Raw genomic sequence first — 13591 nt, 5'->3', positions numbered from 1 at the left:
CTTCCTTCCTTCCTTCCTTCCTTCCTTCCTTCCTTCCTTCCTTCCTGTAGGGCAATTGGGATTAAGTGACTTGCTGTGATAGTAATGGAATATAAAGATTCCCCTGTATTGGCTTGGTTTTCAAATTGATTGTGTTAAAACCCAGAGTTTGTTAATCCCACCTGTGGGATGGACTTGTTGATGTGAAAAGAGAGACACTAACTGGGAGGAGCTGGTGGTAGATTTTGAGAGACACAGGAGAGAGGCAGAAGAACTTTTTGGAAGCAGCACCCTTGTGGAGGCAGAGAGAGACTGAGAAGGATTGCTGAGGGCCACTTTGAATTGCCCTGGACTTTTGAGACCTGCCCCCGGAGCTGCCAAGGACTGAGGAGACATGGCTGTTTTGCTGGTACTTTGTCTGTCTGTTTTGATGTTATTTTGCCAGATTTGTCCACTGGTGAAAGACAGTCCTGTTGAAGAAGTCCTGGAACCTGGCTGTTGGCTAAGAGCTCCTGAGACTGTCCTGCAGACAGAGAGTGAATGCTGTCCACTGGTGAAGGACAGTGCTGTTGTTGCAGGGGTCTGGGAACCTTTCTGTTGGTTCAGAAGCCCTGAAGAAGGATTTTCTTGTTGTATGTTTACAGAAATCCTGGGAGAGGGTTTTGATAATGTTTTCAGGGGTTCTAGGACTATTCTGCAGACAGAGGATGAATTAATGAAGAGACTGGCAATGTATCTTGTGTCCTTGCTAAGCCTTGTCTCCCCAGGAACTAAGATTGCTGAGAACTTGCCTCCTGTCAAGATGAAGAAAAGACCTCCATTTGGGTATTAAGTGCTGTGCTTAAACTTGTTGTAACTCTGGGGTAGATTCAATTGTGATCCAGGGCTGGGGAACTTTTGACCTTTCTGTGCTCTGTGATTGAACAAATGAATGTACTTTACTTATGTTTGGAAACTAATCTCCATTTGAGAAGAGGGGCTTTGTGGTGGACTAAATGAAGGTACAGCCTAGGGGTGGAGAAGTATTTAGAACCGGGACTTTGTGAGTGATTGAATGAATGGAAGGTCCTGGGGTGGGGTAGCACTTGGAGATTATTTAATCACACTTAGTAAATGCTGTATTTGGAATGATGTCATGTTTTGATCTTCTCTGTTCTTAATTTGTCACTGAATAAAATGGAGAGCCCCTATGCTGGTATTCTGAACCTTGGGAAGTTGCCTTTCCATGGCATTACAGTACACTTGTCCAAGGTCACACGGCTAGTGTGTGTGTGTGTGTGTGTGTGTGTGTGTGTGTGTGTGTGTGTGTGTTGTCTCAGGCCAGATTTGAACTCAGGTACTCCTGACTTCAGGGCCGGTGCTCTATTCACTGTGCCACCTAGCCGCCCCTATCTCTTCTTTCATAGCATTCAGTTTGACTTCTCATCAACTGTAGATTCTCTTACCGAATCACACATTGTGAGCTGGAAGGGTCCCAGGGAGAAGGGGGTCTGGAGGTGGCCTGCCAGCTCCAAAAGTAGCCCATTATGCTTTTGCAAAACTCTCGTTTTTAGGAAATTGTTCCATATGCCTACATTTCCCTCTTTAGACTTTCTGTCCTTTGCTTCTAATTCAGTCTTTTGGGGTTAAGCAGAGCAAGGCTTTTTAGTTATTTCATAAAATGGATTTTTGAAGCTCTTTACAGAGTAGTTTTCCCTTTTACATTAGTGTTCTGGTTCTAATTAATCTTTGTATCTAATGATACAACAAGTATTCTTGTCTTTCACTCCTGTGGTTGGAGTTCAAGGCTCCACAACGCTCTGAGTCATGGGTCAACATTTGGCGATCCAGAGCTGGGAGGGACCTTAGAAGCCACCTCCTCCCTTATGGGACCAAAGAGACTCTGAAGGCTGGAGTGATGGAGGACTGCCTGGTCACCCACCTGGTGAATGGCAGCTGTTTCCCTGCCTCCCTCCAGCACCTCTCTTGGCTGCTCCTTCTGGTACCCATTGAGACATGATGTCCCTCCAGAAATAAGGTGCCTTGGACTGAGCACAGTACGTAGCACCCAAGAAGGAGAGAACAGCCCTCTCACTTCCATACTCGCCCAGAGCACCTTCTTGTAAAGCAGTCTTCACGTCCCGTCCATCACTTTGGGGGCTTCCTCTGTAGTGTACACTCACGAGGATGTCACAAGACTCGTTCACAGCTTTGCTGAAAGCTGCCCCATTCGCCAGATCCTGCCATTCTGGGGACGCAGCCTAGTGTGACTTGTTCTCAGTAGGCCCAGGCTGTCCGCTTGGGCTGACTCTCTTTCTCCGTGCTCGTTAACTCTTCCTTTGACTTTTTCAGCCCCACTTTGGGGCGTTACCGAGCGTGTGCTCTCCAAGACTACCCCTAAGCTAACTCAACTGGGGGCCCAGTTTTCCTGGGGTAGCCTCTGGCTTTGCCAGTGACCTCACTGGCAGATTCCTGCCGGCCTGTCTGCTAGGTTTCTCTACCATTCACAGTTGACTTCTAGCTTGGTCCCTCCCACCAAGTTGCTGATGGGCTGCCATTCATCCTCCAAATAATTGGCATGGTTATTCTTCAGTAATGATGCGTATACCCACTTTCTCCAAAGTCCTCCGGCTGTGCATCTGGCCATTGCTCTGGCCCTCCTCGGCCTCGGAGGGCCCCCCAGCCTGCAGCTCCTTCTGGACCAGAGCAGAGGCACCCCGCAGCATTCTGGCCAGTCCCTCTTCCACGGAGCTGCCGGAGGGTGAGGCCCACCAGAGAGATCACTGTGGTGCCAGAGCTGGCATTTAGCCTGTCTCTACAGGGTTGAGATCCTTTTTCTTCCCTGGCCGAGCTGGTCTCCTTGTCATTGCAGAGACAGGCCCCTTCATCCCTTGCCTCTTGCCTTTTACACAGACCACCCTGCCTGGCCTGGATGTTTGTTGTCCATCTTATCTTTACTTTGAGAAACCCCATAACTCTGCCAGGTGAAGTGAGGGTTCACCTCCTCCAAGAGGCCCTCTCAGATTGCCTGTAGATAATTGTGAGCAGGCCTGTCTGTACTTTTCTAGGTTGGATTCCTTTAGGAGAATGTAAGCTAGAAGGCAGAGAGTGGCTCACTTTTGTGTCCCCGGTGCCTGCATTGGGTAGATGCTTAATGAACTCTTGTTTACTCAAAAAAGGTGTTCCCTGGTTGACCTGTTATTCAGGTTTAGTTTGGCAGGTTTATTCTTATTGGACTCACTTTGGCTGATCGTGCTAACTTTCCCCCAAGTGTCTGTAAACTACCTATTTGTTCATCTGTTTAGAAATTTTGCCTGGAATCCACATCGAGCTCTACCTCATGGTTTCTGGATTCACTTTCTTCCCCTTTGAATTGGAGCCCATTTTTTCCTGAATGTCCTTGGATTTTGTGCTGAATTTAATGGTTTGTTTGACCTGTAAGCCAGAGAGACAAAGGTCATCCAGTAAATATGTGGCTCATTGAGCTGGAGAGGTCTGGGCTCCTGGGCCTGGAGCCAGCACTTTTCCCATTGGTATTTGTGCAGTCAAAAAGTCACTGCCGGATCGGGTGAATTTCCTGACCTCGGCAGACTTGACCTCACCTGACCATGGAAGGGACGCAGATTCCGCTTTTTTTTTACCCAGTTGTGTGGTTTTTCATTCTTTGAATGAACACAACAAATCTGTACACTGCTATCCTTAGGAGGCTCCTTGACCGTGTCCTCAAGCACTTTGGTTAGGTATAGAAATAGGCCGAAGTCAGCACATTGTTGAGCCCCCACGGTAAGTGCACTCGCCCCTTTGCCTGCTGAGCTGCTTGTCCGGCCCTGTCTAGCGACCTCCTCTGCCTTGCTCTGTCAGCCTCCTTGGCATCTCTCGATGATGTCTGAGAATCTGCTCCTGCCTGTCTCCCTTTGCACACAGTTGGAATGCCAGGATGCCTTGGAGATGGCGGCCCGAGTGGAAGGCCTCTCATTGGATATCTCCATGCATTCCCAGCTGAGGTTCCTGGACACTGAACATCCCAAGGGGAAATACCACCATGGCCTAAGTGTCCTGAAGCCCTTTCGGACTACTTCCAAGTAAGAGTTTGGGCTGCTCGCTCCCTTTGGCGATGGAGTGCCTCAGGTCTTTGACTTTGATGGTTGGGAATGCTAGTAGATTCTGTGGAGGCACAGTATTGTCTGAGGTCAGGGGCTTTCCTTGGCTGCTGCTGCATTCTGGACGTCTGACATGTTTGCTAGTCCGGTGATTTTTAAAAATATTTTCTCTCCATAGACACCAGCACCCAGTAGACAATGCTGGGCTTTTCTCCTATATGACCTTTTCTTGGCTCAGCCCTCTGGCCCTTGTGGCCTACAAGAAGGGGGAGTTATTAATGGAGCATGTGTGGTCTTTGTCCAAGCACGAGTCTTCTGATGTGAACTGCAGAAGGTAGGAGCCTCTGGTCCACCTTCGTCCTCCCTCCTGTGTACCTGGACACAGCCCTGGGGCCTTTAGCAGTCAAGCTAGCCTCTTCTGGGGTTGGGCGGGAAGGTGGCCTGGGATCCCCCGGGATCTTTGCTTTGATCTTCTTGACCTCCTCTTCAGCTCTTCTCTCTGTTTTAACCAAGGGCTTTCTCTCTCTCTCTCAGCCCCGCTTCTCCTGAGTCGGCAGGGAGGTTATGTTGCTGCATTGGGTGGTAGCTGCACGCTACGATAAACATTGAGTTTTTGGTTTTACGCTTTACTGCAGGATCCTTCAGAAAGGGATGGGGACCCTGGAGAAAGGAGGAGGGTCTTGTCCCCAGCCCCATTATCCTCAGGACTAGTTGTGCTGGGTGGAGGAAAGGGCTTTGGGGTTGAATTTCTCTGGAGAGTCTAGAGAGAGGCTGCTCCTCGGGGCAGACTTGTAGTTGCCCAGGACGAGCCTGTGAAGGTGAGACTTTGTCCTTCATTGTAAAGTCCTCTGGGAAGGAAAGCTTTCCCTCGTGTGAGCTTCTCAGTCCAGTCCTGAGGGAGGTTAGGGTCGGTGTCTTCCCTGGGAGAGATGGGTAACGGAGGACCTGTGCCCTTGTCAAGACTAGAGAGACTGTGGCAAGAAGAAGTGAACGAATCTGGGCCTGAGGCTGCCTCCCTCCGAAGGGTTGTGTGGATCTTCTGCCGCACCCGGCTTGTCCTCTCCATCGTGTGCCTGATGATCACGCAGCTGGCTGGCTTCAGCGGACCAGTAAGTCAGACCCATCCTTTTTCACAGTCACCCAGGGCCCAGCCGGGCCCACCACCTGGCCAGCGCTAACATTCTCCAGTTCCATTGCAGGGCTTGTGCATCCACATGGGCTAGTTAGTGACTTTTAGGGAGCCCTCAGCCTGCGGAAGGGAATGACTGTGGTTGGCGTGCGTGGCAGTCTTTCTGTAGCTGGTGCACCCTTCCCTGGATGGACAGGCAGAAGGATGGAAGGGCCAAGATGCTGCAGGGGGAGCCTGGCTCTCCTGGGGGTGAAGCCCTGTGCTTATGTTTTGACCCAGACCATTATCTCTGATAGCGTGTGTTGGCATCTTGAAAATCTAGGTTTTAGAAGTCAGGGTAGTGAGGCTGGCCGGCGAGTGAGCGAAGCCTGCTCAGAGGGCTGGCCTGGGAGGCTGTCATCGGTGGCTTCCCTGGGGCCGCATGCGCGGCGGCTCGCTGGAGTTGTCTGGTCAGTGTGCAACCCGGCGGGGCAGGAGGTGGCGTGGTGGTGGCCAGGGGGGCGCCGCCAGCTGCTTCTCTCAGGCAGGGCTGACCGCACAGCTGTGGGCTTGACACTGCCGCCTTCTCTCTCGTCCCCCATTTGCACCTTGACTAAGTGTATTCCGCCAGCTTGCCTTGAGGCCTCAGGAGCAGTAACACTGCTTGTAGTGGGCCTTTGCCAGGTGGGCCAAGCTGGAGGTTCATGAGCCGGGTAAGTAGCCACTGGCCGTGCATGGTGACCTGGGTTAAGGCAGGTCCAGGTGGTTTTTCCTTCTTAATCACAACTGAGAGTTGCCTGTTCCCTAAAGAAGAAAATTGCTTTTCTTGAACGGTACAAATACTTTGGTGTCAATTAGAGCCCGTGGTGCCGCGTAACAAGGTGCAGTGTCACTGACCGTGCTCAGCAGAGGTTTAAGTAGGACTGACCGTCTCTCCAAGAAGAGCTTCTGTCATTGCTCCGCTACAGGGGCTGCTAGCTGCACTTCTGTGGCGCACGGAGCTCTTGCAGCTGGGCCTGCTGGGAGTCCCCTCCTTCCGGTCTGACGCAGGCTCTCCCGGCGGAGTGGCCAGCACGGGTCATGCTGGGAAAACGTCTAGGACTGGTCGAGGCTCTTTCCTGGTGCATGTTCAGTTGACTTGAACCCCTGCATATGTGTTCTCTCTGGCCAAGTGCACTGGGGTACCAGCCTCGGGTCAGCCTGTCCATTCAATAAGATCTGAGAGCCCTTTCTCTTTTCAGAAGTGGGTAAAGTTTACCCTCTTCCTGCCAGCTTTGGTAGGAAGTACTATCTGGCAAGTGCTGTCTAGCTAACATCCCCTCCTTATGCAGAAGGGAATCCGTGACAGCCCAAGGCCAGGCCGCATCCACTCATGCTCAAAAGAATAATTAACGGACACATTTGGTACAGATTTAGACCTGAATTGACATTTTAAGAAATGGAAACATCAGTGAGATGCCAGGAGCGAGGCCGATAATGTGCATTGGCACTGGGCACAGGCGTGTGCCCTCCTGTGGGCGTAGGCCCTTTTAAGGAGCATCTCTTTTTCAGTGGTGCCACCGTTTGGATCTTTGGGCACATTTTTTTCCAACTTGAATAAACTGAGGCCTTAAGCTAGAATGTACAAAGAAATCTACCAGTTATCTGAAGTATGTTAATTGCCTTTCCTGCACTGGGCAACAGAAAGCCTGTAATTATGCCAAGACTCAGTGAAACCCAATGTTTTTGAACCTCTGGCTTCCTTACTCTAGTTTTTTTTCAAGCTGATAAGCTTATCCAGAGGTACTTTGGGTGTCTTCATGCCAGAGTGGCTCTCCAGGGGCTTCTGAAGCCCAGTAGTGTGGGTGGAGGGCTGGCCACTGTCATTAAGATCTGATGGTTCTGGCCTGTGGTCACCCCGTAGTGCCCGATGCCTCTGCTTTTCAGTGGCACTTTTTGAGCCTTTGTGGATCAGTTACCCTTTCAAATTCAGTCTTGCTCAGGGATTCATGGAAAGGCTTAGCATTCACCCTGTAGATGTTGGGGGGGCCGCCTTTCGCAGTGCTCAATGAATGCTAACTCTCCTCTGGGGGCCTTTTAGGGGAAGGGAGAGTGGGAAGCCATTAGAGGTAAGTCTCCCACTCTCCCCCCTGTCCCCAACTGCTCATTTGGGGCGGTCAGGTGCTGGATGACGGGGGGCGGGGGAGGCTCTCTCTGTAGTGGGACCAATGACAGAAGCTGTTCTCTAGAATTTTCAGGATGGCTGTAGCCCTGCGGTCAGAATGAGAGAATCAAGCTGGGCGGCCTCTCTCGCCAAGAGTACAGGTAAGGTCCTGTTTATTCACCGGGAATGCTTCCCAGAGCCAGACCCTGAATGCTGCCAGCCTTGCTAACAACCTAAACTTTTTTCCAGTTTATTTAAGTTTAAATGATAACGCTGTGACTTTTTCTTTTTCTAAGTTTTGGTTGGATTTTTTCATGAAAACTTTTCATTTTTATCTCATACTGAAATGGTTTGAAATGTAATTTTTGAAAATCTGAATGTTTTAGAAATTCTTTAATTTAATGTTTGCTCTTTTTTTCCCTTTGAACATTTTACGTAGTCTAAACATTTGTCTTAACCACCTTTTTCCTCCCTCCCCTGCTCCCGGGAGGTGCTGAAATATGACATTTGGGCACAGGTGTTTAGAAGGAAAGAGCCCAGTTCACAAGCCGGCTGTCTTTTTCGCCTTCCTTTGGAGGAGACTGTTGGCAACAATCGTGTGGTGTTACTGCTCTGCCTGCCCGCTTATTGAGTTACTCCACAGGAGGAAAAAGGGCTTTGGCCCTAACCACTCAGTGACTCAGTTCCACATGTTGGATTGAATACTGGAAAAGAAGCCAATCTCCTCCCTAGTAAACCCACGACCCCGCTGTGTGCAGTTGGGACCCAGCACTGGAGGCCAGCCTGAAGCCCAGGGAGGGGACAGGTGGAGTACACTAGCTGAGTGTGAAACCTATTCTGTCCTGGGAGTATCCTAGAATCTAGTGGACGTGCGGCATTAATGAGAAATAACCAGATTATCCAGGAGGAATTCTGGGCGTCACCTTAGCCCCCCAGAAAAAAACCGCCCCTGCTGGCTCTGTTGTCCCTTGTCCTTGGGTGCAGGCTCACAGCTGCAGGTATCTTTGTTGCCCTGGTGAGGTTTTCTTTCTTCAGGGGTTGGGGAGTGGTTTGTTTCTTTCTTTCTTTCTTCTTTTCCTCCCCCAAGATCTGTTTTAGCTGCAAAGACTTGAAAAGACTGTGAAGGGTGTCCATCCATCCCCAGTGCTTTGTGGGGGCCTAGAGTTCAGGGATCCTTGTACAGCAGCCCAGGGAGCTCCTCGGGCTCTTCCTGAACCAGTAGCCCCGGCCACTGGGATCAGGGCAGCTCACGCTCCAGAGGAAGTGTTCTTCGAGCCTTTGCAGTGAGGTCTTGGTGGGAGCAGGTCTTTCTCCACCCTCTTGCCAAGCCCCTGCGGCTGGGCTTTGCAAGCCATTTACGCTGTGAGCAGAGAGCAGGGAGCTCTGCGGCCACAGGCTCTTGGTTCTCTTCTGTACCCGCTGTGTGTTCTAGGCCTCCTGGTAGCTGTACAGCACTCTGTATGTTTACACTGTATGTATAGCCTTGTGACATGCCCTTTGAACATGGTCCTTGTGTTTTTTTTATTTTCAATAAAAGTGCGTTACTCCTCAGTTGCTGGTATTTAATATTGCTGCTGAATGTGCCTTGTGTGAGTGTGTGTGTGCTCCCGCGTCACAGGCCTCAGAGCTGCAGGCGGCCAGCCTCGGTCCTGCTTTCCCTCCGCAGGTGGTGTTGGGGATATGCTACCTGAGGTAACATGTTTTTGTTTTGGGGAGGGCTTAGGGAGCGGGGTGGGCCCATGGGTGGGAAAGTCTGTTTTGTCTGCCCTTCTCTACTCTGCTATTAAATTGCTGATGTTTATTTTCAGGAATATTTTGCAAATGTTCTTCTCACTCTTCCCCAGTACAACTGTAGGTACACTGTTCCTTTTTATCAACTAAGCACGTTTGAAACAATCCAAAAAAGGTCTTAATTTCACTTAAAGAAATGTCTTTTAATGTGCGAAAATCTGGTTGATCTTATTTTAAGAGTGAATCTGCTTCGTGTTCATTTTAGCTCACAGACAGGTTTATGTTAAGTTAGAAGACTTGATGGTTTAGCTGGTGTTCTCTAGAAGCAGCAGGGTTTCTGATGCAGCCCCCACCCCTGTGACATGCCCTAAACTGTTTCCTGGGGGCAGGGAGGTCTCCACGCAGGATAATTGGTCTCCGGGATGGATTCTCTCTCTTGGCTTGAGTGAGAGCCTCCCCACTCTTTCTAACTTAACACAAAGCTGTTGAACTGCACGGGAGAGCCGGAGAGGCGCTGACTTGGGCCTGTGTTTCTCCCTGTAGGCCTTTATGGTAAAACATCTTCTGGAGTACACGCAGGGCACAGAGGCCAACCTCTCCTACAGTTTGCTGCTCGTCATGGGCCTCTTCCTGACAGAAATTGTCCGCTCCTGGTCACTGACGCTGACGTGGGCGCTGAACTACCGCACGGGGGTCCGCCTTCGAGGGGCCATCCTCACCATGGCCTTTAAGAAGATCCTGAAGCTGAAGAACATTAAAGAGAAGTCCTTGGGGGAGGTGAGTGGCCTGGCGGCTCCCCAGCACTCAGACTCTCCCTGTTTCCTGCTGCCGTCACCCACGGGAGCTTTGTCTCTGACCACACCTCGTGGCTCCTTTGTTTCTCAGCTCATCAACTTGTGTTCCAGCGATGGCCTGAGGATGTTTGAGGCTGCAGCGGTGGGCAGTTTGTTAGCGGGCGGCCCCATCGTAGCCATCTTGGGCATGGTTTATAATGTCATGATTCTGGGACCGACAGCCATCCTTGGATCTCTTGTTTTCCTCCTATTTTACCCAGCAATGGTGAGTGAGCAGCCTCAGTATGCTCAGTTCCTGTCTTTGTTCTGGTACTTTCTCAGAGTGGATTCAGTTGTCTTAATTGGGTTTTTAGATTTTGAGGCTATTAATATGATTTATTGGGAATTTCCTGGAAGCAGGTGGTTCCTTGATTAGAGCACCTAGAGTAGGAATATTGACCAGAGCAGAAGGCCTCTGACGTGGCCCCACTCCTTAGTGAATGCAGGAGGAGACCCCCTGGAGTGACTCAGCCCGGGCCAGCGATACCCTTGCTGGTTGGGCCAGTGCTCCTTGGGCTTTGTGATAGCTTGAGGTGGCAGACTCACTGTGTCTCGGTGCTTGGGTTCCAAGCAGGCTCGACTTGGCATGGCATCTCTTCTCCTTTTTAGATGTTTGTTTCGAGGCTCACTGCTTATTTCAGAAGGAAGGCTGTGGCTGCCACAGACGACCGAGTACAGAAAATGAATGAAGTTCTCAACTACATTAAATTTATTAAAATGTATGCTTGGGTCAAAGCATTTTCTCAGGACGTCCAAAGTGAGTATCCAGGAGGGGGTCTCCTAGACTGCAGTTGTAGGGAAGGCCATTGTTGGGATGGTTCCCCAACCACTCAAGAGGGAAGGGAGGGTTCATGGGTCTCTTTCATTTCTTTTTCAAATTTTTTAAAAATTTAGAACTTAGGGGCGGCTAGGTGGCACGGTGAATAGAACACCAGCCTTAGAGTCAGGAGGACCTGAGTTCAAATCCGGCTTTAGACACAACACAAAAAACTAGCCATGTGACTCTGGGCAACTCACTTAACCCCAATTGCCTTACTTTCCCCCCTCTCTAAAAAGCAAAAAAAAAAAAATTTAGAACTTAAATATACAAAAAGAAAAGAAAAAGAAACATTATAAACTTAAATATAAAGAGAAAATAAGTCAAGGAAAAAAGCACATCCTGCACAGCGGAATGGAAGAGAGGATTCAAAATATACAACAATAAATTTCCACTTCAAGAAAGCCTAAACAGTAAACACTGTGCTTTGTGTTCAGAGCAGGCCGTCTTGTCTTTGCTTCCTTGGAAATTTTCTTTTGTCCTCTGCTGCATACTTTTTTACCCCCCTTGACCCCATCCCCAAGAAGGCTACAATCAAGCACCGATGTACGTATGTATATGTAGAGAGAGGCAGACAGACACTCACACATATATACATATACACACCTACATACAAACATACACACGTAGACTTACACAGAAATTTATAAACACTTAGATTCACATAGACTTAGATATCTGTAATCACACTCATGTAGACATAGCCATTTGGATGCATTTATTTCTGACCATTCTCTGTTTCTTTGTCCTCTTTCTCTAAGGGTGGATAACCTCTTCCTTCCTAAGTCTTTCCTGTATTCTCCAAGCCCACCAACTCGTTATTTCCTATGCTACTGCAATGTTCCAACCCTATACTATCTGGGTATTTTAAATAGTCTAAGACAATAACGATTAATATGGCTGACATATAGTATAGTTTTTCCATTTTTCTCTTTTGATTAAATCTATTTTAGTTTTCACTTTGTCTGAGATCATGATTACTGCCCCTGCTTTTTTTTCCCTAATAAATTTTCCTTCTGGGGCGGCTAGGTGGCACAGTAAATAGGTGACAATTCAGGAGGACCTGAATTCAAATCTGGCCTCAGACACTTAACACAGAAACTAGCTGTGTGACCTTGGGCAAGTCACTTAACCCCAATTGCCCTCCAAAAGGCAAAAAAAAAGAAAAGAAGAAAAAAATATATACCTATATGTATTGTTCCCTCTTAAACCCATTCCCAATGAAAATAGGGTTCCAGAACTACTAGCCTTCCTCTCCCATCTAATTCTCTGTCAGTTTTTCCTCTCATATCTCATTTGTATAAGATAATTATTCTTTTTAGTTTCCTAAACAGTTTTACTTTTTAGAGTCCTATCATATTCAGGTCTACCTTGATCTTTCTAACTGTTAGCAAAAAGTTAACAAAAAGTTTAAAAAGTTCCAGATTTTTTTTTTAAACAAAATTCTGAAAATCTGGCAGTTCATTAAATGTCCATTTCTTTTCATTCAGGATTATGCTTAACTTTGCTGGATATGATATTTTCAGCCACAACCTCAGCTCTTTTGTTCTTTGATATACAGTGTTTCAAGACCTGCAGTCTTTTACTACCGCCACTGTTAGGTGCCATGTGATTGTAATGGTGGCACTGCCATATTTAAATTGTTTTTTCTTGTTGCTTGTAATATTTTCTCCTAGAGCTTGACTATAATATTCCTGTAGATTTTCCTTGTAAGATCTCTTTCAGGTGGTGATCAGTGATTTTTTTTTTCTATTTCTATTTCCCCCTCTTGTTCTAATACTTCAGGATAGTTTTCTTTAGTTGTTTCTTATAAGATTGTATCAAGATTCTTTTTTTGGTCATAGCTTTCAGGTAGTAGTCTGATTATTCTTGTGTTTTCTCTTTGTGATCTGTTTTGCAGATCAGTTGTCTTTCTTATGAGATGTTTCATATTTTCTTGTATCTTTTTATTCTTTATATTTCATTTTATTATTTCTTGGTCTCTCATGACTTTACTGGCTTCCCCTTGCCCGATTCTGATTTTTAAGGAGTCATTTTCATAAGATTCTTAATTTCCTATTCCACTTTGTTGACTTTCTTCTCATAATCTTCTTGTTTTTCTTGGATCGTTCTTGTTTTTTTTTTCTCTAATTTTTCCTTAGTCTCTCTCATCTGATTTTTAGTCTTTTTTAAGTTCTATGAATTCTTTTTGGGCAGGTGACCATTTAACATTACTCTTTGGGGGAGGAGAGGCTTTTTTTCCTTCAGTATTCTCCTCTGAACGTGACCTCTGATCCCTGTCTATTTCTATAGTAACTTTCTGTGATTGGATTCTTTCTCCTTTGCCTGCTGATTTTTTAAAAATTTGTAGCATATTTTTTGCAATCACCTCTAGTCATGGGGGATGGGGGATGGTATCTCTGGCTTCAGATCTTCCTTCAGTTCTCCCACTGGCCTGGAACTGAAACCAAGAGCTCTCCCCTCCTGTAAGTGCCCACAGTCAGCAGCATTCTGCCCCACGGCTTTTGCATTCACTGGGAATGTATTTGTTCCTTCTTGCTCAAGGTTGTGTTTTGGCAGTGTTCGTTGTCAGGAGAGGTTCCCTTAATCTGCCCTGGCTCAGACTCAGCCTCTCCACTGTCCAGGAAGTGAAAGTTCCTGTGGCTGAGGCTACCCCCTAACCCAGCTAGGGGGCCCTTCCTCCTCCCCACTGTCTCAGTGGAACCACCCTGGAGGTGGAACCAAACCTTGGTCCTGCAGTTTTTCTTTGGATCTTCTCCCAGTTGTCCCAGGAAGACTACTGTTCTGCCCTGACTCTTGTTGATCTTTACTGTTACACATTCTCCCTGGGGCGCTGTTTTGTCTTGTTTGTGGGGGAAATCTAGGGAGCCTGGAATTTTCTCACTTCTGCTATGGCCCAGA

The 13591-nt window shown here is 47.9% G+C and overlaps 1 protein-coding gene across 6 annotated transcripts in view; it reads left to right on the top strand.

The window, feature by feature from the left end:
- Positions 1–13591, top strand: part of ABCC5 (ATP binding cassette subfamily C member 5) — a 53796-nt gene that overhangs the window by 11773 nt on the left and 28432 nt on the right. For 3 of the 6 annotated variants that reach the window (XR_011168583.1, XM_069089308.1, XM_069089309.1), the window contains exons 3-8: positions 3883–4040; positions 4237–4392; positions 5020–5167; positions 9584–9817; positions 9926–10099; positions 10483–10630. Coding sequence is in view for 5 of the 6 variants with exons in the window: in XM_069089308.1 (XP_068945409.1) it covers positions 3883–4040; positions 4237–4392; positions 5020–5167; positions 9584–9817; positions 9926–10099; positions 10483–10630 (1018 nt within the window). In the remaining variant the exon portion in view is untranslated. The other 3 variants (XM_069089311.1, XM_069089314.1, XM_069089312.1) reach the window with 3 other exon arrangements.

This window comes from Petaurus breviceps, unplaced genomic scaffold (assembly GCF_028583685.1).
Source record: "Petaurus breviceps papuanus isolate PSGF00001 unplaced genomic scaffold, PetGlider_PUasm1.0 186, whole genome shotgun sequence".
NCBI classification, from domain to species: Eukaryota; Metazoa; Chordata; class Mammalia; order Diprotodontia; family Petauridae; genus Petaurus; species Petaurus breviceps.
This window is presented reverse-complemented; position numbering and strand designations above follow the sequence as displayed.